At 41.9% G+C, this 24,461-nt stretch overlaps 1 protein-coding gene across 2 annotated transcripts in view; it reads right to left on the bottom strand.

Moving 5' to 3' along the window:
• Positions 1-383: 383 nt before the first annotated feature.
• RASGRP1 (RAS guanyl releasing protein 1) overlaps positions 384-24,461 on the bottom strand; it is a 92,797-nt gene continuing 68,719 nt past the window's right edge. For both annotated transcript variants that reach the window (XM_040332844.1, XM_040332845.1), the window contains exons 3-17: positions 20,310-20,415; positions 18,620-18,682; positions 18,405-18,536; positions 18,170-18,323; positions 17,119-17,292; positions 16,900-17,016; positions 15,732-16,007; positions 14,297-14,377; positions 10,998-11,102; positions 10,312-10,421; positions 7,836-7,980; positions 6,138-6,174; positions 5,666-5,815; positions 3,681-4,015; positions 384-1,851 (exon numbers count right to left, since the gene is read on the bottom strand). In XM_040332844.1, the coding sequence (XP_040188778.1) occupies positions 1,717-1,851; positions 3,681-4,015; positions 5,666-5,815; positions 6,138-6,174; positions 7,836-7,980; positions 10,312-10,421; positions 10,998-11,102; positions 14,297-14,377; positions 15,732-16,007; positions 16,900-17,016; positions 17,119-17,292; positions 18,170-18,323; positions 18,405-18,536; positions 18,620-18,682; positions 20,310-20,415 (2,120 nt within the window). In that variant the 3' untranslated portion in view covers positions 384-1,716. The remainder of the gene's footprint in view (positions 1,852-3,680; positions 4,016-5,665; positions 5,816-6,137; positions 6,175-7,835; positions 7,981-10,311; positions 10,422-10,997; positions 11,103-14,296; positions 14,378-15,731; positions 16,008-16,899; positions 17,017-17,118; positions 17,293-18,169; positions 18,324-18,404; positions 18,537-18,619; positions 18,683-20,309; positions 20,416-24,461) is intronic.

The raw sequence follows: 24,461 nt of genomic DNA, 5'->3' as shown, positions 1-24,461 counted from the left end.
TCAGTAGATCTCAGCTTAAGAGCCAATGGAATATTCTTTTCTTTGCTTCAAGCTGGTTTTGTATTTCTATCAATCTATAGGAATGCAAATTCTGCTTAAAGCAGGTCAGAAGGAGGTCAATTGCACCGGTCAATTCATTCTGAATGATCTTACACATCTCAGAATAATGTCAGATATCATAAACCTAAAGTAAACCTTTCCTGAGAGAAAAATGCTGAATCTGGGTGTTCTACTGACCTGCCGGCTTCAGTAATTTCTGAGTTTGGTCAGTGACCAAGGTATTAAAGCTGATCAGCCAGCATGAGCAAAGCAAATATCATTTTCAGTCATCAGCCACTAGACTCCAAGTTGTTCTCAATAAACGTTCCTTTTATAAAAGACCATTAAACCTAAATAGATACTTTATGTAAAAGAGCCACCAGTAGTATTCACAAATAAACGTAAAAAAGTTCCCATATTGTACAAAGACAGATATTTGACATTGTTTTACTGTCCTTTGGATTGTTCTGTGTTATTAGCCATTTATAGCCCATAAAAGGCATAAAGCAGCACTTGCTTGTACTGTATTGGGTTACTGACAATATGACCTTTGCTTTAAAACCGTCATTTTAATTTCTGCCGCCGTTCCCGATTTGTCTGTAAATGTTATTGTGTAAGTCAAGCCAACACCTTTTTAATGTTTTAAAAATACTGAGGGATGTTTAGATCTCCAGTCAGGTTTTTACTGCTATCCCAGGCTCTGTCAGAGCGATTAAACCTCATTACCTGCCCTGCTGACAACAATTTTTACCAGACAGGAACTAAGGGAAACTTTTTATAACAGGAATATTAAAAGCTAGAAAAAGACATTGGTTCTAGCTTCCCCTACTCTACTAATAAAAGTATATTTATTTCTGTTTGTGTCGCTATTGAAGGTTTCCCTTACTTCCTGTCTGGTAAAACATGGTCAGCAGAGGAAGTATAGAGACATTTTCTTTACCGGAACCCCCGGACAGCACTACAAATCCGGCGGGTTCAAACACCTCCACACTTTTTGCATATTTCAACCTGTGGTTGATGCTTACTGGTTTTAGTGAAGCTGCAGTGATCTTCACTACGGCCACATTTGTTTTCTTCCAAGCTTCTCTAGAAATGTGTCATTGTCACAGCATAGCCTGAGACATCTTACCATGTAGAATTGCATTTGGTCTTGAAAAACAGCAGAAGCAGAGCAGCCAATATAAAACCAAGCTGCTTTGTTTAGCCTTGAGTTCTGAACCATAATGACATTCTATGTTCATTGCTGCAGGTTTGTTCTGTTTCGACATGCCAGTCAGGTAAGGAAAGGAGAACGCTACATACATTGTACACTGACATCACCAATGTGCTCATCCTTACTAAATAAACTAGCTAGACAAAGGTTATATTTACACACCTTCAACTACTGATAGACACTCCATAACTACACCATGAAATGTGATGTATTAAGGGGAGGATCCTTAAGATTGCATGTAGTAGAGTCTTAGAACAGGTATACATATAATTAACCTTCATGGAAGTAAGGTGTACACCGTATTTCTTCAACCTGCAGAACCCCTGGTGTGTTCCACTGTGCAACTGGCGAGCACCCAGTTTCTACCGTCCGGCTGTGGACATCGAGTCCATCATGCTCATTAGCAGAATAATGGCCTGTATCTGTACAGTCCGTGGCAATAGGCTTTCCAGCAGTCCCTGTACCTATGATCCTTTCCCAACAGTCTCATTGTCCATGACATACTTTCTAAGCTCTGTTCGCAAAGCCTCCATTCTTCTCTGGGCATCTTTAAGCTGGGTCTTCAGGTTTGTGTTCTCGTCCTTTAACAGGGATTTTTCCTGTTGTGAAGAGCAAAAATAGAACATTAGTCTTGCAAACCGCAGTACCGCACCCTAGGGACATATTTCAGGATCTCTACAGCACTGCTGCTTACTTTGCACTTCATGTGACATTGTTTATGGTATTGATTGGTCTCAGAAGCAACAAAATTGATATCATGAACAATAAACTAGGATTGGCCTAAATTAGTGGTTCTCAACCCAAGTCCTCAAGTACCCCTGACAGGTCATGTTTTGGGAATTTCTCTTAGATAAAATAGCTGTCCAAAATACCAAGCCATTGACTAGGATTTAAAGCACCTGTGCAAGATAAAAGGAAAGCCTGCAAACATGGCCTGTTGGGGGTACATGAGGACTGAGGCTGAGAACCACTGGCCTAGATCACTTGGCGACATGGCCAGATTTTAGGAAGAACTGTTAGGCATGTGCGGATTTTTTTAAATAGACCATCACAACCGTGATTAGCAAGCTAGAGACCTCCAGCTTTTGGACAACTGCAAATCCCAGCATTCCCCGGAGGACATGGACAGCCCAAATGTATGAACTGGCAGTATGTTTAGTTCCAGAAGGGCTGCAGAAACCCGTTTTGCCTGTGTCTGCCGATCTTTTAGGTTGTACACTCAACTCTCCGAGATCAGGAAGAGAGACATCTTTTAATAAAAAGTAGATAGGCTAAGGACCCCCCCTGTCACATTGCCTGTTATGCAAACCATGAAGGATTCAAATGCCAAAAATGACTGGTGTTTTTTTTCAACCACTACTTTTCCCTTTTATTGGCCTTTAAAAAAACAAATTCAATCATTTAGAAGTTGGATGGAGTATAACACTTTTGGTAATTAAATACAAGCAGCCCCCGAGTTACAAACATCTGTCTTACATACAACTCATACTTCAGAACAGAGTCAGCCTGACGTCATCTTGTTGCTCACTGCATGCTGCCACCTACTGTACAGCAGACCTGTCAGCAATCTCACATAACCGTATGGCTTGTTAACCCTTCCCTATGCTATCCACAACTTAAAGTGTAAGTTCAAAAAAAATCTGTAAGGTGAACTTACGCCTGACATTGCTCCCTACATGTTGGTCCTTTGTATGTGGCCAGGCTGTGTAAAAGTCTCACACATGTGGTATCGCCATACTCGGGAGGAGTAGCAGTACATATTTTGGGGTGTAATTGGAAGTATACATATGCTGTGTGTGAGAAATTACAATTTTGTGTAGAAAAAAAATAAAAATAAAATAATATTTGTTTTCATTTTCCCAAGAATTGTGGGAAAAATTACAACTTCAAAAAACTTGCCACGCCTCTTACTAAATACCTTGGACTGTCTAATTTTCAAAAAGGGGTCATTTGAGGGGTATTTGTACTTTTCTGACATTTCAGAGCCTCAATAAATGAAAAAGGCTATCAGTGCATCAGGTGTGATCAATTTTCAATGATTTGCACCATAGCTTGTAGACTCTAACTTAATATACACTTAGTTGGGTTATTTTTACCAAATATATGTAGCAGTATACATTTTGGCCCAAATTTATGGACAAAAATTACCAATTTGCAAAATGTTATCACAATTTTTTTGCTCTAATTTCACTTATGTCGCAAAAATAAAAAGAAAAACAGTGGTGATTAAATACCACCAAAAGAAAGCTCTATTTGTGTGGATTTTTTTTTTTTTATAAACATTTTGTTTGGGTACATGTTGCACGACTGAGTAATTGGCATTCAAAATGCAAGAGCACTGAAAGCTGAAAACTGGTCTGGGCAGGAAGTGTGTATAAGTTCCCTGTATTAAAGTAGTAATAAGGTTTTATGAATATATACTGGTTACCTTTTCCAGTTCTTGTGTTGTTTGTTTAGATATTCGTCTCTCCTCTCTGGCTTTACGGACAGAATCTTTATTTTCCCACTTGGCATATGCTCGCTTCCTAATTAAAAGCGGACTAGGACCGCCATCTGGTGTTCGAATCTTATGAGGAGAGGTAACCTGTAAGGAGGGACTGGAAGGAGCGTCTTCGGTCTGCGTGCTCCGGTGTCTCATTGTTGGTTGCATTCGTAAAGAGATTTTATGACTGGAGCTTCCCATCAGCATGAATGTCCTGTCTTTGCCGACCTCTGTGTGCTCACTGTCTTCACCATTTGTGAAAGGGAAAGGGTCCTCTTCAGCTGCACAATTTTGGAAGGTAAAACCCAAAATTAGCAACATAAATGGACCAAGAACCAATTAAAACCTGCTTTTAGTATTTACAAATAAACAAACAAAAATAAAAACACAGAAGTCTCAGTTTACAATTTGTGCTGCGGAAGGTACTTTGCAAGCAAGTGGAAAGGCAACTCTGTACAGTGTGTGCCTCTGCTCTAATCTTTAGAGAAAATTCAGTAATTAGTATATTGAGAGCAAGGTTACAAAGATCAACTTTCACAAAAAAACGGTCTACATTTATCTGCAGCATTTCCTTGGTGTGCTAAAGTGATAAAGCCACTAGAGGGCAAGCATGGAAAACACTTGTGATTACATGAACACTACGGGCCAGATTCACAAAAGAATTACGCCGGCGTATCTCTTGATACGCCGCGTAATTTTAAATTTCCCACGTCGTATCTTTGTTTTGTATCTACAAAACAAGATACGACTGCATCTGGGATCGATCCGACAGGCGTACGTCTTAGTACGCCGTCGGATCGTAGATGCATTTTTTCCGCCGGCCGCTAGGTGGCGTTTCCGTCGAATTCCGCGTCAAGTATGCAAATTAGCCAGTTACGGCGATCCACGAACGTACGTCCGGCGCATTTTTTTACGTCGTTTGCGTTCGGCTTTTTCCGGCGTATAGTTACCCCTGCTATTATGAGGCGTACTCAATGTTAAGTATGGCCATCGTTCCCGCGTCGAATTTTGAATTTTTTACGTCGTTTGCGCAAGTCGTTCGCGAATACGGCTGTACGTCATTTACGTTCACATCAAATCCAATACGTCCTTGCGACGTAATTTGGAGCAATGCACACTGGGATATTTTACGGACGGTGCATGCGCCGTTCAAAAGAACCGTAAAAACCGCGGTCTCAAGTCAAATTTAAATAAAACACGCCCCCAACATCCCCATTTGAATTACGCGGCCTTACGCCGCAACACCTACGTTACGCCGCCGTAAATAAGGGCGCAAGTTCTTTCTGAATACAGAACTTGCGCCCAAAGTTACAGCGGCGTAACGTATCGGGGATACGTTACGCCAGCAGAAAGATCCGCTGATCTTTCTGAATCTGGCCCTACAATTCTGGAAGTTTGTCACATTTAATTAGTAAGGAAGAGTAAAGAGCAATGTTCAATATGTATTTTCATCTAGCAGGTGTGAATACAATAATTTCTCATTGATCAGCTATGTAATCTGATTGCTTCCTCTGGTTAACTGCTCTTTGCACATCATCTGCACAGACTGTTTAGCCCTGTGTTTTCCCAATTGTGTGCTACCTAACCTACACAAAGCACAGCTGCTCACACTGAGGCCCCGTACACACGACCGAGTTTCTCGGCAGAATTCAGCCAGAAACTCGATCGGAGCTGGATTCTGCCGAGAAACACGGTCGTGTGTACACTTTTCACCGAGGAAGCCGACGAGGATCTCGTCGGGCCAAATAGAGAACATGTTCTCTATTTCCTCGTTCAATGAGGAAAGTTGGCCCGCCGAGTTCCTCGGCGGCTTCAACACAGAACTCGACGAGGAACTCGATGTGTTTGGCACGTCGAGTTCCTCGAACGTGTGTACGGGGCCTAACAGTTTGTACATCATCTTGAATGCATTATAGCAATCACTTACTTACCATTTGTTGACTCTTTGCCACTGGCCGATGAAATGTCAGAGGCGGTAGCATCTTGAGATAGACTGCAGTCTTCAGTGGAGCTTTTAGTTCTCTTCTTACATTCAAACACCACCAGCTCCTTACATTGTTTATGGCAATTCATCCCACAGTCTGTGCACAAAATAGCAGAAAAGAAATATGCAGGTTAGGTCACGTGTAAGCAGTAGTCCTAAAATGTGGACAAGCACTTAGTTTTTTCCCCAAAGTAACTCATATTCAAATGTTTTGCACTGTCAAAACAGACAAATGGTTGTGCACACTAAAGGACAACTGCTGATAGGATTCAGTGAACCTGAGCAGTGGGCAGGAGGTACCCTGTGGATATGCTAAATAATTCAACCAGCTGCTGGTGATAACACTACTGAGAAATGAGGTGAACTGTTATCCCCCCTTGTATGGACTTCTGTGATAATTCTTCTTCTATAGTATTTACCTTTGCAGCGATATCCTTGCTTGATCACGCCCCAGAGCTGAAAAATAAAGCATATACAGTACCACACTTCAGCAAAGGCATCAATTAAATAGTATTATTCATTGTCTTACAAATATTAACAGATATTTTGTCTGAAAATGTTTACTATGGAAAATCCTTATACTCTTCTATCATTAAATTGAATTTAACTTTAGTAATGAGTGAATTAGTAGGGCATTCAATGGGTAATGTGATACAGTAAACCTTCTGACATTCATGTAGATGCAATGGTTAGCACTGAAACCTTGTAGCTCCAGGTCCAGGATGTAAATGTTCAGTATATAACTGGGACTACCCTGACACAAACCTTGGACTTTGTAAGTAGGGATTTTTGGGTGTTCTGCCCCTCCATAACACACACACACACACACACACACACACATTAAGGCCCAGATTCACATAGAATCGCGGCGGCGTAACGTATCGTAGATACGTTACACCGCCGCCAGTTTTCATCGCAAGTGCCTGATTCACCAAGCACTTGCGAGAAAACTTCCTCCGGCGTAAGCCCGCGTAATTCAAAGGGGCGTGTGCCATTTAAATTAGGCACGCTCCCGCGCCAGACCTACTGCGCATGCTCCCTTTTGACGGGAAACTAGACTAGCAGCAACGTAGCGAACGCGAAAAACCGCCGTGGATCGCCGTAACTGCTAATTTGCATACCCGACACTGGTTTACGACGCAAACTCCCCCCAGCGGCGGCCGTGGTATTGCATCCTAAGATCCGACAGTGTAAAACAATTACACCTGTCGGATCTTAGGGCTAACTATGCGTAACTGATTCTATGAATCAGTCGCATAGATACTCTGAGAGATACGACGGAGTATCTGAGATACTCCGTCGTATCTCTGCTGTGAATCTAGCCCTAAGTGCCTTTCTGCTCAAATAATCCAAAGACTGCATGGTAGAGACATTCTATTTTACAGGAAACTTGGCCAATAACAGACAGAGGTTGCCTTTGCTGCCACTCTTGCTGGATATGTTCGGCAGCTAACAATATCACTAATATTTAAAAAGCATCTACTTTCTGCCTGAAATCCATATGGTCTAGAACAGGGGTCTCCAAACTTTCTAAACAAAGGGCCAGTTTACTGTGCTTCATACTTTAGGGGGGCCAGACTGGGGCAAGCCTGAATTTAAAATTTACCAGACATTATTGGGAGTAAACAGCGCCCCATCTTTGATACTAGGGGGAGGAATTGTGCCCCATTGTTGGTGCCAGTGGCATGAATTATGCTCCCTTTTTGGTGTCAGAGGGCAGAATAGTGTCTCATAATAGTGCACCAAAGGCCAGATAAGGGCAAGCAAAGGGCCGCATCTGGCCCCCAGGCCACTGTTTGGAGACCCCTGGTCTAGAATAAATTGAACAAGAGCCATCATATTATACATTTTACACATAACCATTCATCTCAGTCATTGCCCAAAAATAGCTTACAGCCTAAAGTTCAACCACAGTCATACACACCTGCACACAATAGGGCCTTGTTTTGTCAAAGACCTACATTTCTAGGCAGGAAACTGGAGCACTATCAGGAAACCCACACATACATTTTCCATAAAGATAGCCTCTGGTGAAAACTGAACTTAAAGTTTCAAGGTAGGTATGCTAATTTCTTAGCCAGTATGATCTGTTGGGTCTTTATGATTTCACTACTTACAAAGCCAGCACAGTTGTCACAGAAAGTTGGGCGCAGGTAGGTGGTCTCTTGGAAGTTGTGATTAAATCCCAAGCCAAGTTTGGAGCATATGGAGCTTGCCCTCATAAAGTATGCAGTGATTTCTTGTCTGCTGATCTGTCCATCCCTGTAGGTAAAAAAAAAGAAAAGCATTAAATAGATTATCAATTTAAAAAATGACCAGCCAACACAGGTGTAAATAGTGAGGCCGTGTACAAATTCCCTGGCCTAGTACCAGGCCTTGTACTAATTCCTAGATGACATTTCCTAGGATGCAGAAGCTCAAGCACAGATATGTGGAGGACTGGGGAGCAAATTAGAGCCAAGGTTTGGACAGGAAGCCCCCCCCCAAAGCCTGACATCTGTATTACAGTGCCCTGCAGTGAGGATACTTTTATCAGGACGATAGGTACTATAATCACACTGGTGGGTCAGTGCCTAGGCAGCAGGGTTAGAAATGGCAGTACCAAACTAAATACAGCACTGACATTAGGTGTTAATGTGCTTCGGAAAAGGGCAATTATGTAGGAGCATTATAAGCCTTCACAAAAACCACATCAGATTACAAAAAAATAATAGTAATATTCATGCTGCTATTTTTAAATGCCAAAAAAAAAAAAACACAGTGTAAAATACAATATGAGGGTGGTTAGATCTAATTCAGTGCTTACATTACTGAACATGGAAATGAAGAGAGCAATGATGGTGTGAAATGTGCAGCAACCAATTAGGAAACTTTTTTGTTAATTAAGGTTGCCATTTGTCTCCCTTTGCTGGGGACAGCCCCTGTGGTGAGGGGTCTGGCCCCCGGCAAACAAATATCCCCAGAGTGTAAAGTTTGTAATGTCTGGGTTTTGGCAACTGAATGAATGAATGAGTAACTTGTATAGCGCTACAAACGCAAACTAAATCGCCTCAAGGCTCTTTTGCAGCCAGTGTCCGCCTGTGCCTTCAGAAGAGATGGGTCTTAAAGCGGAGTTCCGGCCACAATTTCACTTTTTAAATATAAATACCCCTGTAATACACAAGCTTAATGTATTCTAGTAAAGTTAGTCTGTAAACTAAGGTCCGTTTTGTTAGGTTGTTACAGCATTTAGACACTTTATAAAATAGAAATTGACTGGGGCCATCTTAAGTGTGGGCATCATGAAGCCAGACTGTATGACTTCCTGGATTTCAGCCTTGCAGATCTCGCACATGCTCAGTGCTGCACAAGCAGTGTCAGATCAGGTTTCAGCACCTGTGCTGTCCAAGTCACATGATTCTTTGAGACTGGGGAGTGCACAGACTCCTGGAAAGTTACACCCACTACATTCCCAGGAGTCTGTGCGGTGCATTAAGCACCTAGGTGCAGGAAGTGGGAAGATTAACTATTCTGCCTAGCAACAACACTTTAAAGGCATCTAAAAAAAAAAAAAAATTCGTAAAGGACTAATGACATTTTTTTAAAACTACTGATGTAATGTTATATTTATGGGTGGAACTCCACTTTAAGCTTCTTTCTGAAGGCCAAAACTCAAAAATTATGCTGGATGGGGGCAAATGTTTAAGAGTATGTCTACAATTGAGAGTGTGGTGTGGGGATGGTCAGTAGGATGTCCCTGGATTTCATTTGGAAAATCTTCTAACATTAAAGTGGTTATAAAGCCTAAACATGTTTTAAGCTAATGCATTCCTTGTATTAAGTGAATTTTTTTTAGGCGTCAGTATCCCCTCACCCCCCCTACTACTTACTTGAGCCCTCATTCAATCCAGTTATGTGCCCATCTGCAGCTCATTTCTCCTCTCAATTCCTGGTCTCACTGGCTTTGCTGAGGCAGCAGGAGCCATTGGATCCCACTGCTGTCAATCAAAGTCAATTGACGCCAGTAACAAGGGAGGGGGGCCCAAGTCCCGTTGTCTGTTTATAGTTGCAGGGAGCGAGCCAGCATAAAGGCCCTTTCACACGGGGCTGTCCATGTGCGGGCTCCGCTTTGCTCAGCGGGGGTCGATCCCCGTTGAGCAGGCAGATGACAGAGCACCACTCTCCCCTACAGGGGATCGGATGACAACGGACCGTAGAGTCCGTTGTCATCCGATCCCATCCGCCAGATGGATAGAAAAGTAGGGTTTTCCTCCGTCCCACTTTGGCGGATCGGAACGGGTCGGATGTCAGTGGGCATGTCACCGCTGACATCCGTGGCTCCATAGAGGTGCACGGAGCTCCTGTTCAGGTCCGCCTAAAAAACCTGAACGGTCCGCCTGTGTGAAAGGGACCTTAGTTCCCTATAGAAATCGGCTTTTCTACACAACTGAACCTTCATAGTTTTATATAAACATATAAAAAATAAACTGAACTTTCAATGTGAGTTGGTGTGATATTTTACCAACGATAAAGTGCATAGCACATATGGTAGAACTTTTGTTTGTCTTATTTGCTTACAATTTTTTTTTCTAGATGTTCCTTTGCACTGCTCACCTGTCTTTATCCAACACACAGAAAGAGAATGGGAAGCTGGCTGCTATTTTCTCAAACTCTTCTTGAGATATATATCCATCTTGATCCAGATCATAATTCTTAAACACCGACTGAAAGGGAAAGAATATCCATTATCCAAAGCGCATTTAGAATAAACTCATTGTGAATGTAAAATAACAACAAATATCAGATGTTTAAATCCACACATTGTAAGTATGCTGTGCTGGATAAATATAGATTACAAAAACACAGTTGGGCCGCTTCCATACAGGAACACTCTGCTCCAACAGCAGATTTCCTTCTAAAACAGAGCAGGACAGGACAAATGTCAGTTTTCGCTGCATTTTGACAGCAGACTGTTGCGAACCTGTGATAGCTCTATGGACGACCAGATGTAAATGGATGTGTGTCTGATTACATCAGGCTACCTCTGATCTGTAACATTTAGGTCTAGAAAAATGAAAAATAAAATAAAAAATGCAGTCCTTTTGCAGTTTTTTGTTCCAGACCAGGATGGACTTGGAGGTAGGTAGAAGACTGTTTACATCCACCTGCCCATAGACCTGCATGGAGCTTCCAATCAAGTCTGCCTAAAAAACAGACAGGTGGGCCTGATCGGAAAACTCTTCTGAAACTCTTCTGAAACAGAAATTAACATTGGACAAATATTTTAAAATCTTACTTACATCCACCATCCTTTGCACATGTTTGCTGATGGTTTTTGGGTCGGGTTTAGGAGAGACACCAGATGCCCAATCTGCAACAACTGGAGGCTTACAGGGTGTAACGGGCTGTACACAAAAAAAACAGACAATGTTTCATCAGTTGTTATACAACATTTCCTAGTCCATATTGTGAAACTGGCACTGTAATATTAATAACTAATAATGCAAAGTAAAATAATTCTGTCTAGATCCAAAGCAACTGACAGTGAGTAGACTGATATTCTAAGACAAGAACACCAATGCAGAAAAACACCACCTGAAGTCCAAATCAACTGTCGGGCAGATTGCATGTGCAGTCGGGGTGCTGCTGCTACAATGGCCTACTGTTAACATTACAATAAATAAGGGCATGGCCTTGGGATGAGGTAGGCCTGACAGTGGGCTCCCATTTCAGTGTGGATCATCAATGCCTCTCTTTAGAGCAGTCAGATCCCTATTCTCAGGCCCCGCTATTCCAGAAGCCATATGGCTGGATCAAATTAGGAGCAGAAGGGTAAGATAACCATACAGAGAAAACCATGAAACAGTGGACCCTGAGCTCCTGGGTGAGATGGACAGGGCTCTGCATTGCCAGGGGTACCCTGACAATATTTCCTAAGCAAGTGCTGCCTGTGTTCTCTTCCCACCAGTGGATGGAGCACAATACCTATCCCTACCATTATGTGGAGGCAGTGATTAACATTAGAACCGAGCTGTAAGTTTGGGAGCTATTTCACAGAACACTTTGCTCTTCACAGCTAGTGTCACGACTGCAATCCGCATCTAGTATTCTCAGATAATACACGTGTTTGTAGGTGAGGTGGCGCTGCTATTTATACGTCTTCTTTTACACTCTGACTAGACTTAATTTTCAGCTTTCACAGAAACCGTTCCCACCACATATGGAATTGTGTTCTAGGTCACAGCCAAGTAAGCTGAGTGTTTTAGGTTCTTAAAGGGAAGTTAATGGCAAAATCTAAGGAAAAAGAAAGATGTAATTAAGTATTGTGCTGCCAGTTTGTCTCTCTGTACAGAATCTGATACAAGCTTGTCCTTCTATATATTTATACCTACACTCGCCAATGAAAATGTAGGCTAAACAGTTCTGTACTTAAATTTATTAAAACTAACATATTTGCTTATGCAAGTAATGAGTGTTGTATAAGTAGCAGTTTGAATGCATGCAGAGAAGCTCATATCCTAATTGCTAGCTGACCTCAAAAAGAAACGGTTATCTAACCATATCATATTGCAGCTTGGGACAATAGGACAAAAGACGAAACACGTGTGTGCTGGAAGGTCGCAACTGCAATCTGGTTTTGTTAGATACTCTATGAATTACTTTCATGCAATGTTTGTGATGCTCCCTCTCTCCTTGTTATTAAAGACACACCGCCTTAAAAGGATAAGTTCACCTTTCATAACATGTTACACTCATGTTCGGGGTATAACATGTAGCATGTTATGAATGCACTGGCCCCCGCACCTCCATGATCCCCGCTGTTCCAGCTAGCAGGGGTTCTTCTCCACCTGCTAGCTATCAAAATTTATTTTAAAAACATGCCCATCCACCCGGCCAGGTCACTCATTCACAGCGCTCTGTGAATGGAAAACAACAAGGTCCGGCAGCCTTTGCGGCTTACGGCTTGTAGTTTTCTAATGAACTATCAAGGTGTTGTAAAGCGCTGTGGTAGTTCATTCATTTTTCCTATCAGCATGTATTGGCTTCCTCGTAAGAGTTACAAGGAAACAGTTAGGCCTTGTACACACGATCAGTCCATCCCATGACAATGGGCCGAAGGACCGTTTTCATCGGTTAACCAATGAAGCTGACTGATGGTCTGATGTGCCTACACACCATCGGTTAATGAACCGATCGTGTCAGAACGCGGTGACGTAAAACACAACGATGTGCTGAAAAAAACGAAGTTCAATGCTTCCAAGCATGTGTCGACTTGATTCTGAGCATGCACAGGTTTTTAACCGATGCTTTTGCATACTAACGATCGGTTTTGACCTATCAGTTAGGCGTCCATTGGTTCAATTTTAAAGCAAGTTCTCATTTTTTTGACCGAAGGATAACTGACCAATGGGGCCCACACACGATCGGTTTGGACAGATGAAAGCAGACCTTCAGTCCGTTTTCATCGGTTTGGACCGATTGTGTGTACGCGGCCTTACATTGACAGGTCTGCAGAAGACCTGTGTAGCACCAGTGATCTGCTGATCGCTGGTGCAATGCTTTACAGTCTCCTGAATGAAAAATGAAAACATTTTGAAAAGGTGAACTTAAATCTTTTAAGAATCTATTGAACGAAAATCAAAATTGTTGCTCAATTTTTTATACAATTGTGCTGATGGCAAAATGGTATCAGAACTTGTTTTTTTTTACTTTATCTTCGGAAGTGATGCAATGTATTTAGACTCTCTTGGCTAAACTGGGTTTATTATGTTAAATAGCTTTGCTTTACACACTTCCAGCCCCATCTGTCTGGATTCCTTGTTGTGATTACAAGACTGCAGTACATAAAATGTTCAATTTCGCTTGTCCCCTACAGGTAGCCCTGGCTGCAGGAAATTTTTTATTTCCTATAATTGAAAAACACACACACACACACTACACTTATTTTTTTTTTTTTTTTAATGAACGATAACCATATACACAATTAGAAAAACGTTCCTTCTGTTAAAAATTTCCAACATGTTTTGATCAGTCATGCCTGCACGTCGTCTGTTGCTGTGGGCACACTAATTATGCCAAAATCAAACAGTTGTTCTTTCGACATTTTGTTGATTTTTCTACTCATGTATGGCCTGCTTTACATTTGCCACTCATCCTATAATTCAACCATCTCTTAAGGCAATGGAACCACATTGAAAAATCGCTGATTGTTTCCTTTTTCCATAGAAAAGAGAACTGATCTTTCAATGTACATGCGTCATATCTAAATGTTAACTAACTTGCATATGTCTTGATGGCTCCCTGAGTTCACCTCCATTGATGGTGTAAGATCTGTCTGTGTATAGCTGGCCTCAAGCTACCTGCAAGAGTGTCTTATATCCTGTCCCTCTTCTGCTCCGCTTTATATCCAGCACCAGAAACAGTCTGTCTTCCAGAATGGAACCAATAGCTGACAGTCAAAGATGGACACTTAAGAAAGGATAGGTAAAAATAGGATGAACTGATTTGTTTCCCTTCCCTAACCCTTCTTCAGCTGCCAGTGATTGGAACAAAGTGAATTATGCCTGTTATAATAATACTGCAATTTTAGGTAACTTACTGGTGCCCGATGATTCCTAGGCTCCCGTGCGTATGACAGCTCATACATTTCATCCTCTGTGTAATACAAGTCGAGGGAAAGCTGCAAATACATTGATGTACAAATATATAATACAGTGTAGAATGTTCCTTACATATATTAGAGCAAAATAATATGTCATTTGTATGACAGACAGTAAAAACTCGTGCTGTCAGCTGCTGCAGTCTATGTATGCCAAGATAGCCGAAGGGTTTCTAAAATGCTATCACTATGGAGAGATTGCAGTAAGCAGCCACTTCTGGTGCTAGCAAGGATCAACAGGTAAATAGCCATGCAAAATACTTGGAGGCCCATTGTATTAAAGTAACAACTTAGCAATAGTTCATTCCCCAGAGATATAGCATTAATACTAAATCTGGGGTGGGGAAAATGTTACAATAATTCTGTTGAAATATATGTATGGTAGAGGGGCCAATCAGGAAAATGGGCTTCTACAGCTATTGGTTTATATCTAGTAACTTCATAACTGAAGGTCAGAGCTTTACGATAAAGTAAGAATATATTATTTTTTTCTTGTTCCATAGTTGTGATTTTTTTTAAAGTTGTTGTAAGGGCAGAAGTTTTTTTTTTTTTACCTTAAATCGGGAGTTCACCCGAAATTTTTTTTTTAACATTCGATTTAGGCAAATTATGCAAAGCAGAATCGGGTGTTTTGTTTAAAATCAATGCAGTACTTACCGTTTTAGAGATAGATGTTCTCCGCCGCTTCCGAGTATGATCTTCGGGACTGGGCGTTCCTATTTGATTGACAGCCTTCCGACGGTCGCATACAGCGCATCACGAGTGCGGCTCTATACGGCGCCTGCGCACCGACGTTCGGCTACTTTCGGGAACGCGTGACGCGCTGTATGCGACCGTCGGAAGGCTGTCAATCAAATAGGAATGCCCAGTCCCGCAGCCCATACCCGGAAGCGGCGGAGAACATCGATCTCTAAAACGGTAAGTACTGCATTGATTTTAAACAAAACACCCGATTCTGCTTCGCATAATTTGCCTCAATCTAATGTTAAAAAATTATTTTTTTGTGAACCTCCACTTTAATGCATTCTCTGTATTAAGATGAACAACTTTCTGTCCTCAGCCCCCTAAATATTTACCTGAACACGATCTTGTACCAGAGCTGTGCCCGAGAGCAGCAGCTCTCTCCTCTCTCTTCCTCCTCACTGAACAGGAAGGCAGGAAGGCAGCAACAGGAGCCAATGGCTCCTGTTGCTGTCAGTCAAATCCTGTGAGTAGGGAGTGGAGGTGGGGGCAAGCAGCACTGTGTCAATACAAGGTTTATGTATGATTGTTCAAAATATTCCAAGTATATTCAAGTTACCTTCTGCAGTAAACAATCAGGGGAAATGTATAATGGTTTTCTCTAAACAAGCAAACACTGAAAATCAGAACTTACGGTGAGCAGATGTACAAGATCCATATTGGCATCTAATGGCGGAGCTATGTTTTGTAGCTGAATTAGCTCATTAATATGGTTGTACATGGAGTGCAGTTTGGGTACGTTAATTTTCTTTTCATCCAGAAAGTCTGGCATGGCTGCATATAGAGAGATAAGGTCTTTCAGGTGTACCCCAAGAATAGGTATCTTGAAATTACTGCATTCATTATATGCTCGTCTGTAATTATCATAATTTCTGCAGGAGGCCAACAGCTCTGTCATCTCATTAAGGACCTGCAATAAAAACAAACTCAAGTAAAAGATAAAGCATAAATTGATCTACCTGATTTATAAAACCCTTATGCCGCGTACACACGATTGGATTTTCCGTCGGGATAAACTCCGACAGATTTTTCAGATGGAATTCCGTTCAAGCTAAGAACACGGTGACGTACAACACTACGACGAACCAAGAAAAATAAAGTTTAATGCTTTGTCGACTTGATTCTGAGCATGCATGTTTTTTTCTCAGTTGGAAATTCCATACAGACGAACGGAATTTCCGTTGGAAAAAAAGAGAACATGTTCTCTAAGTTCATCGGAATTTCCAAAGGAAAAACTCAGATGGGGCACACATGATTGGAAAATCCTATGACAAAAATTCCGTCTGACTTTTTCCATCAGAAATTCCAATCGTGTGTATGCGGCATTAGAGGTGTGTTTATTACAATTGTCACCAAAAATGTACACAACTTACATCCAAGAGCCACACTTTTTTCTAATTGAATCTTATGTGAAAAATGTGTGAATCTTGTTTCAAAGTTGTGCAAATCTTGGGTGAAAAGTAAACAATAATAAATAAACACCTCATATTGTTACTGGATTTTACGTAGACCCAATACACTTCTGAGGCACACTCTGAGGAGTAGAGTACCCAGTATCTAGTGTCAAGGGCTGTTAATAGCATGGTACAAAAACTAAGGGAAGTGGCAATAAATTAACATGAAATAATGGTAGGAACTACACAAAACCCAGAGAGTGAATGTAATGAAAATAAATATGATACATTAGTGCAGTTCGATAGATAGAGATGGCTGTCTCTTATAAGTTAAGGTTAAAGGTTAACTTAGCACACAGTATTTTTACTCTGATACAATGCATATATCGTGTTCGTAGAAGTATTTACCTTGCTGACATCATGAGACACATGAGAACTGGTCTCCTTGAGTCTAGAAATGGAACTATGACACAGCCCTCCAATAACAGCCATCAGAGTGTTGAAGTTTTGCAGCTGATGAAGTTTCTGTGAGGATAAGCCATAAGATATAGATCTTACTGCTATGATAATTAGATTGCATATCTTTTAATAAACAAAATGACACAATCTACAGATGTTAACGCTCACCTGAGCCACATGAATGAACTTAGTGAGAACCTCGGCTCGGAGCTGAGGGGTTGGCCGGCTTAAGACCATCAGTTGAACCCACTGAGAAATCCCATTGCAGAGTGCAATTGAACGTTCCATAGTAGGATTATCTTTCACACAACCATTTACAATGTAGTTCTGATAGTCCGAAAACTAAAGGGAAAGTAGAACAAGAGTGTTGAGAATATAGGCATGTGCATTATTCTCTAGTCTGTGGTACTTAAAAATATAACCAGGCAATTTAAGGATAAGTTAATTTGGGTAATGTTCAGCCATACACAAAGGATCTTTCAGAAGATAAGTTATATAAAGACTTCATGACTGCTTCGAATGAGATTCCATGCACATTGGGCTTAAAAAAAGTCTGCTCTTTTTGGAGTAAAACATGTCCATATGACCAGGTTGTCTGTTTTGTTTTTTGTTTTTGTATGTTTTTCTGTTTGTTGGTTTGTCTTAAACCTAATAAAATTATCTTAAAAAAAAAAAAAAAAAACGTCCATATAGAGCATTTTTTGTACAAAGTTTCGACGAGTTTAGGAGAGTTTTATGTTTTTTCAGCCAGTGAGCTCCAATCAGAAACGCGAATGAGAAGGGTTTTTTTTTCCTGCCTCTAAACGTTGTTCTCAAAAATATGTCTATAAACGTCCTAATGTGTATGAACACATAGGATAACATTGAGTTGCTTCTACAGGCAGAATACAAAACTCCTGTAGAAGCAAGGGTTTTTTTTCCCCAGTGTGCATGGAGCCTTATTGTTAGACCCAACCCCAGTCCATATTTTTGTTTTTCCTCTCTCTAAGTAATTACATGTATCTGTTTTCTTGTGAGAAGATCCATATATTGTTGTTGAGGTCTGGAGGACAAGAACATCTGCGCTAACACATTAATTGCTGTCATGGTATCAGTTTCCTTGTTTGACAGTTAGGACATAGAGAAGTGTATTATAAAACCGAGTTGTATAACGCCAATGAGATAATTAACATATCCCATTAAGATGATAAACATATCCTTCTTGGCTTTGTTTACTTACAGAAATTCTGCGGAATGATTTGAACTCTAGGTAGGTTAAGTGTTCTGCCAGTTCCTGTGGCTCCAGGTGGTCAAACAGAAGCGACACTTTCCTCTTCTTACTACAGTTTGATTTTATTCTTTGTGTCAGTTTTCGAGACCATTCCCGAGAGTTACTATATTATAAAATAAAAAAATTACTATCCAACATAAAACAACAATATGCCAAAAGATATTTACATTTCCTGAGAACTCACATCTGAGCAGTGTCAAGAAGTTGCCAATGTAATTCTTCCCCCTGGGCTCGCACCAACTCCTGGAACTCCTCCATAGTCTCGGTGAGACGGGAGTCCACTTTGAACATAGTCCAGAGTTCTGTAATCCAATATCTAAAAAGAGGAAAGAGTTGAAGGACTGACCAAAAATGCTGCATCACAACAGAAAAGCTTAGTCTATATTATAAGAAACGTACCTTACAAAGTAGCAGATCTTAAGACAGAGCAGCAAAGACCTCTTCTGCAGAGCTTCCTCATACGTAAATATTAGTTAAAGAAAAACAGCAGTGAAGTCTATTGAGAGCGAATTATAATACAATGTGAACGTAGCATGGCTCTTGAGAACCAAAAATACTTTTAATGCTTAGCCTACACGATAGCTTGTCTAAATCTAGCTTCTATGTTTTAAGGGACTCTGCTTGTAGAGTATAATCATATAAAGCATGTCATATGAAAAGCGTAAAGCAGAATGTATCTCTTGCACCTACTCACATTGAAAAGATGATATGTAAGAAGGGTGATAATAAACAAAGATTGAGTGTAATTTTCTGTTGCCAGGCTCCCCTTCTCCCACGGGAGGCTTTGTTACCTGCTCCCAGCCTCCTCAGCGGCACATGCCTGTCATTAATGACACACATGCTAAAGTCTTTTTGTGCAGAGCCATATGGAATGCATTGCCTTCTAGAAGAAGACTCGCTAAAAAGGCTCATTGTCTCTTTAATAAGCTGTAAACAACTTCTGGCTCTCTGTGCTTAGATTATTCAGTTTGTTTCTAATTTATCTGTAATGAAAAACATCATCATTTAGATGTACCCATTTTCCTTATCTCCAGGCAGAAACACAAAAAAAAAAAAAATTTCCTTATGCTTGCGATACTGACTTTTAGTGCCTGAAGCCTCCTACACATGACCAGTCCATCCAATGAGAACGGTCTGAAGGACCGTTGTCATCGGTTAACCGATGAAGCTGACTGATGGTCCGTCGCGCCTCAGAACGTGGTGACGTAAAACACAACAACGTGCTGAAAAAAATGAAGTTCAATGCTTCCGAGCATGCGTCGACTTGATTCTGAGCATGCTGGGATTCATTGGCTCATTGTGATGCTTTAGCTGTTTAGAGCTCCTAATGAGGACAAATTACAGAACCATCATGGGAAATGATCCATGGAAGGAGGTTATGAAACCCTCAATACACACTAGAGATGGAGCTATGCCTTAAAGCGGAGGTTCACCCATACCTTACACATTTTCCCCTTCGCTTTATGCTCGTTTTGTCTAGGGGAATCGGCTATTTGTTTTAAAATATGATCCGTACTTACCCGTTTACGAGATGCATCTTCTCCGCCACTTCCGGGTATGGGCTGCGAGAATGGGCGTTCCTTCTCGATTGACAGTCTTCCGAGAGGCTTCCGACTGTCGCATCCATCGCGTCACGATTTTCCGAAAGAAGCCGAACGTCGGTGCGCAGGCGCAGTATAGAGCCGCACCGACGGTCGGCTTCTTTCGGCTACGAGTGACGCGATGGATGCGACCGTCGGAAGCCTCTCGGAAGACTGTCAATCAAGAAGGAACGCCCGCTCCCGAAGACCCATACCCGGAAGCGACGGAAGAACATGCATCTCGAAAACGGGTAAGTACGGATCATATTTTAATACAAATAGCCGATTCCCCTAGACCGAACGAGCAGGAAGCTAAGGAAAAAAAAAAAAAGGAATTGGTTGAACTCCCGCTTTAACCTGATATGGGTGAGACAATAGTGGTGGCATTGGAGAAATGTCTGGTATTGATAACAAGTATATACTAAATATTTCAGAATAGACTTTTGAATGTTCCCTGGACAGTGAGGGGCATCCAAGCAAAGGTATATGTGCTACACAATAAAGGATATAATGCCCTGAGCTTGCTGAGCAGGTCTGCAGATGGGATCAGGAATCCGTGCATTGTCAACATAATCTGTACTAGCTCGCTGCTCTGGCAAATATTCCCTTCAGAATCTGAAAATACAAATAAAAAAAATATTGAATAGGTTAAATAATGCCTTGTACACACGGCCGGACTTTCCGCGAAAAAAGTCAGGTGGCATAAGTCTATATATAAGCCACGTCAGATAGTCCAGATTACTGAGGTACAACCTTCAATAAAGCAGTAGATTACTATAAAACATAAAAACTTCCATGTTTTATGTCTCCATATTGCAATGTTACACACACTTTGAAGACTGACTATTGATAGGTTAAATAAGACACATGCAGTGCTTTGAAAAAGTATTCAAACCCCTTGAAATTTTCCAAATGTTGTCATGTTACAACCAAAAATGTAAATTAATTGTATTGGAATTTTATGTGACAGACCAACACAAAGTGGCACATAATTGTGAAGTGGAAGTAAAATGATAAATTGTTCTTCAATTTTTTTTTACAAATAAATATGTGAAAAGTGTGGTGTGCATTTAAATTCAGGTCCCTCTATTCGGATACCCCTAACAAAAATATAGTGGAACCAATTGCCTTCAGAAGTCATCTAATTAGTAAATAGAGTCCACCTGTGTGTAATTTAATCTCAGTATAAATAAAGCTGTTCTGTGAAGCCCTCAGAGGTTTGTTAGAGAACCTTAGTGAACAAACAGCATCATGAAGGCTGACAGGCTGGGCAAGGAGAGCATTAATCAGAGAAGCAGCCAAGAGGCCCGTGGTAACTTTGGAGGAGCTGCAGAGATCCACACCTCAGAGGGGGGAGAATCTGTCCACAGTCCAACTATTAGTTGTGCACTCCACAAATCTGGCCTTTATGGAAGAGTGGCAAGAAGAAAGCCATTGATGAAAGAAAGCCATAAGAAGTCCTGCTTGCAGTTTGTGAGAAGCCATGTGTGGGACACAGGAAACATGTGGAAGAAGGTGCTCTAGTCAGATGAGGCCAAAATTGAACTTTTTGGCCTAAAAGCAAAAAACACTATGGGCCGGATTCACAAAAACTTACGCCGACGTATCTACTGATACCCTGTCGTAAGTCCAAATGTGCGCCGTCGTATCTATGCGCTGATTCTCTAAATCAGATACGCCTGAATTGTGGCAAGATACGACCGACGTAAGTCTCCTACGCCGTCATATCTTGGGTGCATATTTACGCTGGCCGCAAGGGGCGCTTCCGTTGATTTACGCATCGAATATGTAAATGACCTAGATACGCCGATTCACGAATGTACTTGCGCCCGTCGCAGTAAGCTATGCCGTTTACGTAAGGCGTACGTCCGGCATAAAGATAAAACACCTCTATAGGTGGCGCAAACCCATGCATGGTATGGACGACGGAACAGCCGTCGTCGTTTACGTAAGTCGTACGTGAATGGGGCTGGGTGTAAGTTACGTTCACGTCGTACGCATTGAGCCGTCGTATCTTAGGGAGTATATGCGACGTGATTCTGAGCATGCGCGCGCATGCGCCGTTCGTACGGCCATGCATTTACATGGGGTCACGACTCATTTTAATACAACACGCCCACTACCTGCCTACTTTGAATTGGGCGGGCTTACACCTGCCTATTTACATTACGCTGGCGTAAATATGGGAGAAAGTGCTTTGTGAATACTGGCCTTGCCTCTCTATTTTACGTTGGCGTAGCGCAAATGAGCTGCGCTACGCCCGCTCAAATGTACGCGGCTCTATCTTAATCTGGCCCTATGTGTGGTGGAAAACGAACACTGCAAATGATCTTAAACACACCATCCCCACTGTGAAACATGGTGGTGGCAGCATCATGTTATGGGTATGCTTTTCTTCAGCAGGCACAGGGAAGCTGGTCAGAGTTGATGAGAAGATGGATGGAGCCAAATACCGGACAGTCTTAGAAGAAAACCTGTTGGAGTCTGCAAAAGACTTGAGACTGGGGCGGAGGTTCACCTTCCAGCAGGACAACGACCCTAAACATACAGCCAGGGCTACAATGGAATGGTTTAGATCAAAGCATATTAATGCGTTAGAATGGCTCAGTCAAAGTCCAGACCTAAATCCAAATGAGAATCTGTGGCAAGACTTGAAAATTGCTGTTCACAGACGCTCTCCATCCAATCTGAGAGAGCTTGAGCTATTTTGCAAAGAAGAATGGGCAAAAAAATCACTCTGTAGATGTGCAAAGCTGGTAGAGACATCCCCAAAAAGACTTGCAGCTGTAATTGCAGTGAAAGGAGGTTCTACAAAGTATTGACTCAGGGGGGCTGAATACAAATGCACCCCACACTTTTTACATATTTATTTGTAAAACATTTTGAAAACCATTTATAATTTTCTTTTGAATTTACAATTATGTGCCACTTTGTGTTGGTCTATCACATAAAATTCTTATTTGGTTGTAACATGACAAAATGTGGAAAATTTCAAGGGGTATGAATACTTTTTCCATCAATTTGAACCAAAAATTAAAAAAATAAAAAACATACAAATATGAATGGAAGGGTTCACCACCTGTAAGTCATACATATTACTGCAAGAGTGGGTATATAAGAAATTTAGTATTTTCATTCCCTGTTTACTTTCTCAGATTCAGTATGGCTTTCTCAAAGGACTCTGGGTAATATTATAGACTCTTGCAATGCTATGCAATCAACCTTTTTTTTAATCTACATCTCTACATGCAATGCTGTGATTTTTGTATCCATGCAAGTTTGACAAATGGTCTAGTACTAGTATTTACAGTGCAGTGAACATGTTGGCTTATAGATAACATTCAGACTTGACTTGAGGTGCTTTAGGCAAAAACATTTTTTTTACATTTTAGATAGAGTGGGGAAGGGTTCTAACATCTGTTGGCATTTGACTGTTTTTTTTGGTCCCTGTATGGAAGATTGTCCTTTATTTCCTGTTTTGGTGACTGGTGCCATCAGGACAGGAAGTAAGGGATTATCTCCCAAACACCGACACCAACAGCTAGAAAAACATTTAGGTGAATAAAGGTGGTTTTCCCTCACTTCCTGTCCAAGTTACTGCTGGCTGGCCAGGAAGGGCAGTAAAACATAAACTCCAATGTCTAACCTCTACAGTAGTCAAATTGACGGTATGTGCCACGCCACAGCTAAGAACACAATGTTAAGGGGCCTTTCACACGGACGGATAGAATGGTGCTTTTAGCTGCGGATTTTACCGCAGCTAGAAGCACACAATGCTTTCCTATGACATCATTCACACACTACGGTTACCTGTGGTTTTGTTCCACGCAGTTTTGTGCGGACAGAAAAAATATGACCTGGATGCGTCCAGCTGCGAAATCCCACAGCTATCGGCACATAACCGCAGTGCACTATGAATGAGAAGCCCTGGAGGGGGTCGCTAAAGAAGAAAGCGTCCCCCCTCGGAGGAAGAGAACCAGACGGCGGTGAACACCTGCACATCCTGCACACCCCCCCCCCCGCCGAAGACACCGAATGAGAAGACTGGGAGGGGGCCGCTGTAAAAGAGCTAAAGAAGAAAGCGCCCCCCGGCGGAAGAGAACCAGACGGCAGTGAAGACCTGCACATCCCCCCCCCCCCCAGAAGACATCGAAGAAGCAGCCCCCCCCTCGTAAAAAAGCTAAAGAAGAGAGGGGGGGCCCCCCGAGCTGACGAATAAATTACTTTAATAACCCTGTGTTGTGTTTTTTTTTTTACATATTTTTTTCCACCAGGTAAAAGGGTAGGGTACGATGTACCCCATACTCATTTACCTAGGGTGAGGGGCCGGCACCTGAGGGCCCCCTTATTAAAGGGGGCTCACGGATTCCGATAAGCTCCCCTCCCGCAGACCCCGACAACCAACGGCCAGGGTTGTCGGGAAGAGGCCCTGTCCTCATCAACATGGGGACAGGTGCTTTGGGTTGGGGGGCCACAGGGCGCCCCCCTGCCCCAAAGCACCAACCCCCCCATGTTGAGGGCATGCGGCCTGGCACGGTTAAGGAGGAGGGGGGCGCTTGCCCATCCCCACCCCTTTTCTGATCGGCCGGGCTGCTGCTCGGATATGAGTCTGGTATGGATTTTGGGGGGAGCCCCACGCTGTTTTTTCGGGGGAGGGGTGT

The sequence above is a fragment of the Rana temporaria genome, chromosome 13 (genome assembly GCF_905171775.1).
Source record: "Rana temporaria chromosome 13, aRanTem1.1, whole genome shotgun sequence".
In the NCBI taxonomy this organism is placed as follows: Eukaryota; Metazoa; Chordata; class Amphibia; order Anura; family Ranidae; genus Rana; species Rana temporaria.
Note: the sequence above shows the minus strand (reverse complement) of the source record. Positions and strands in the feature narration are given on the sequence as shown.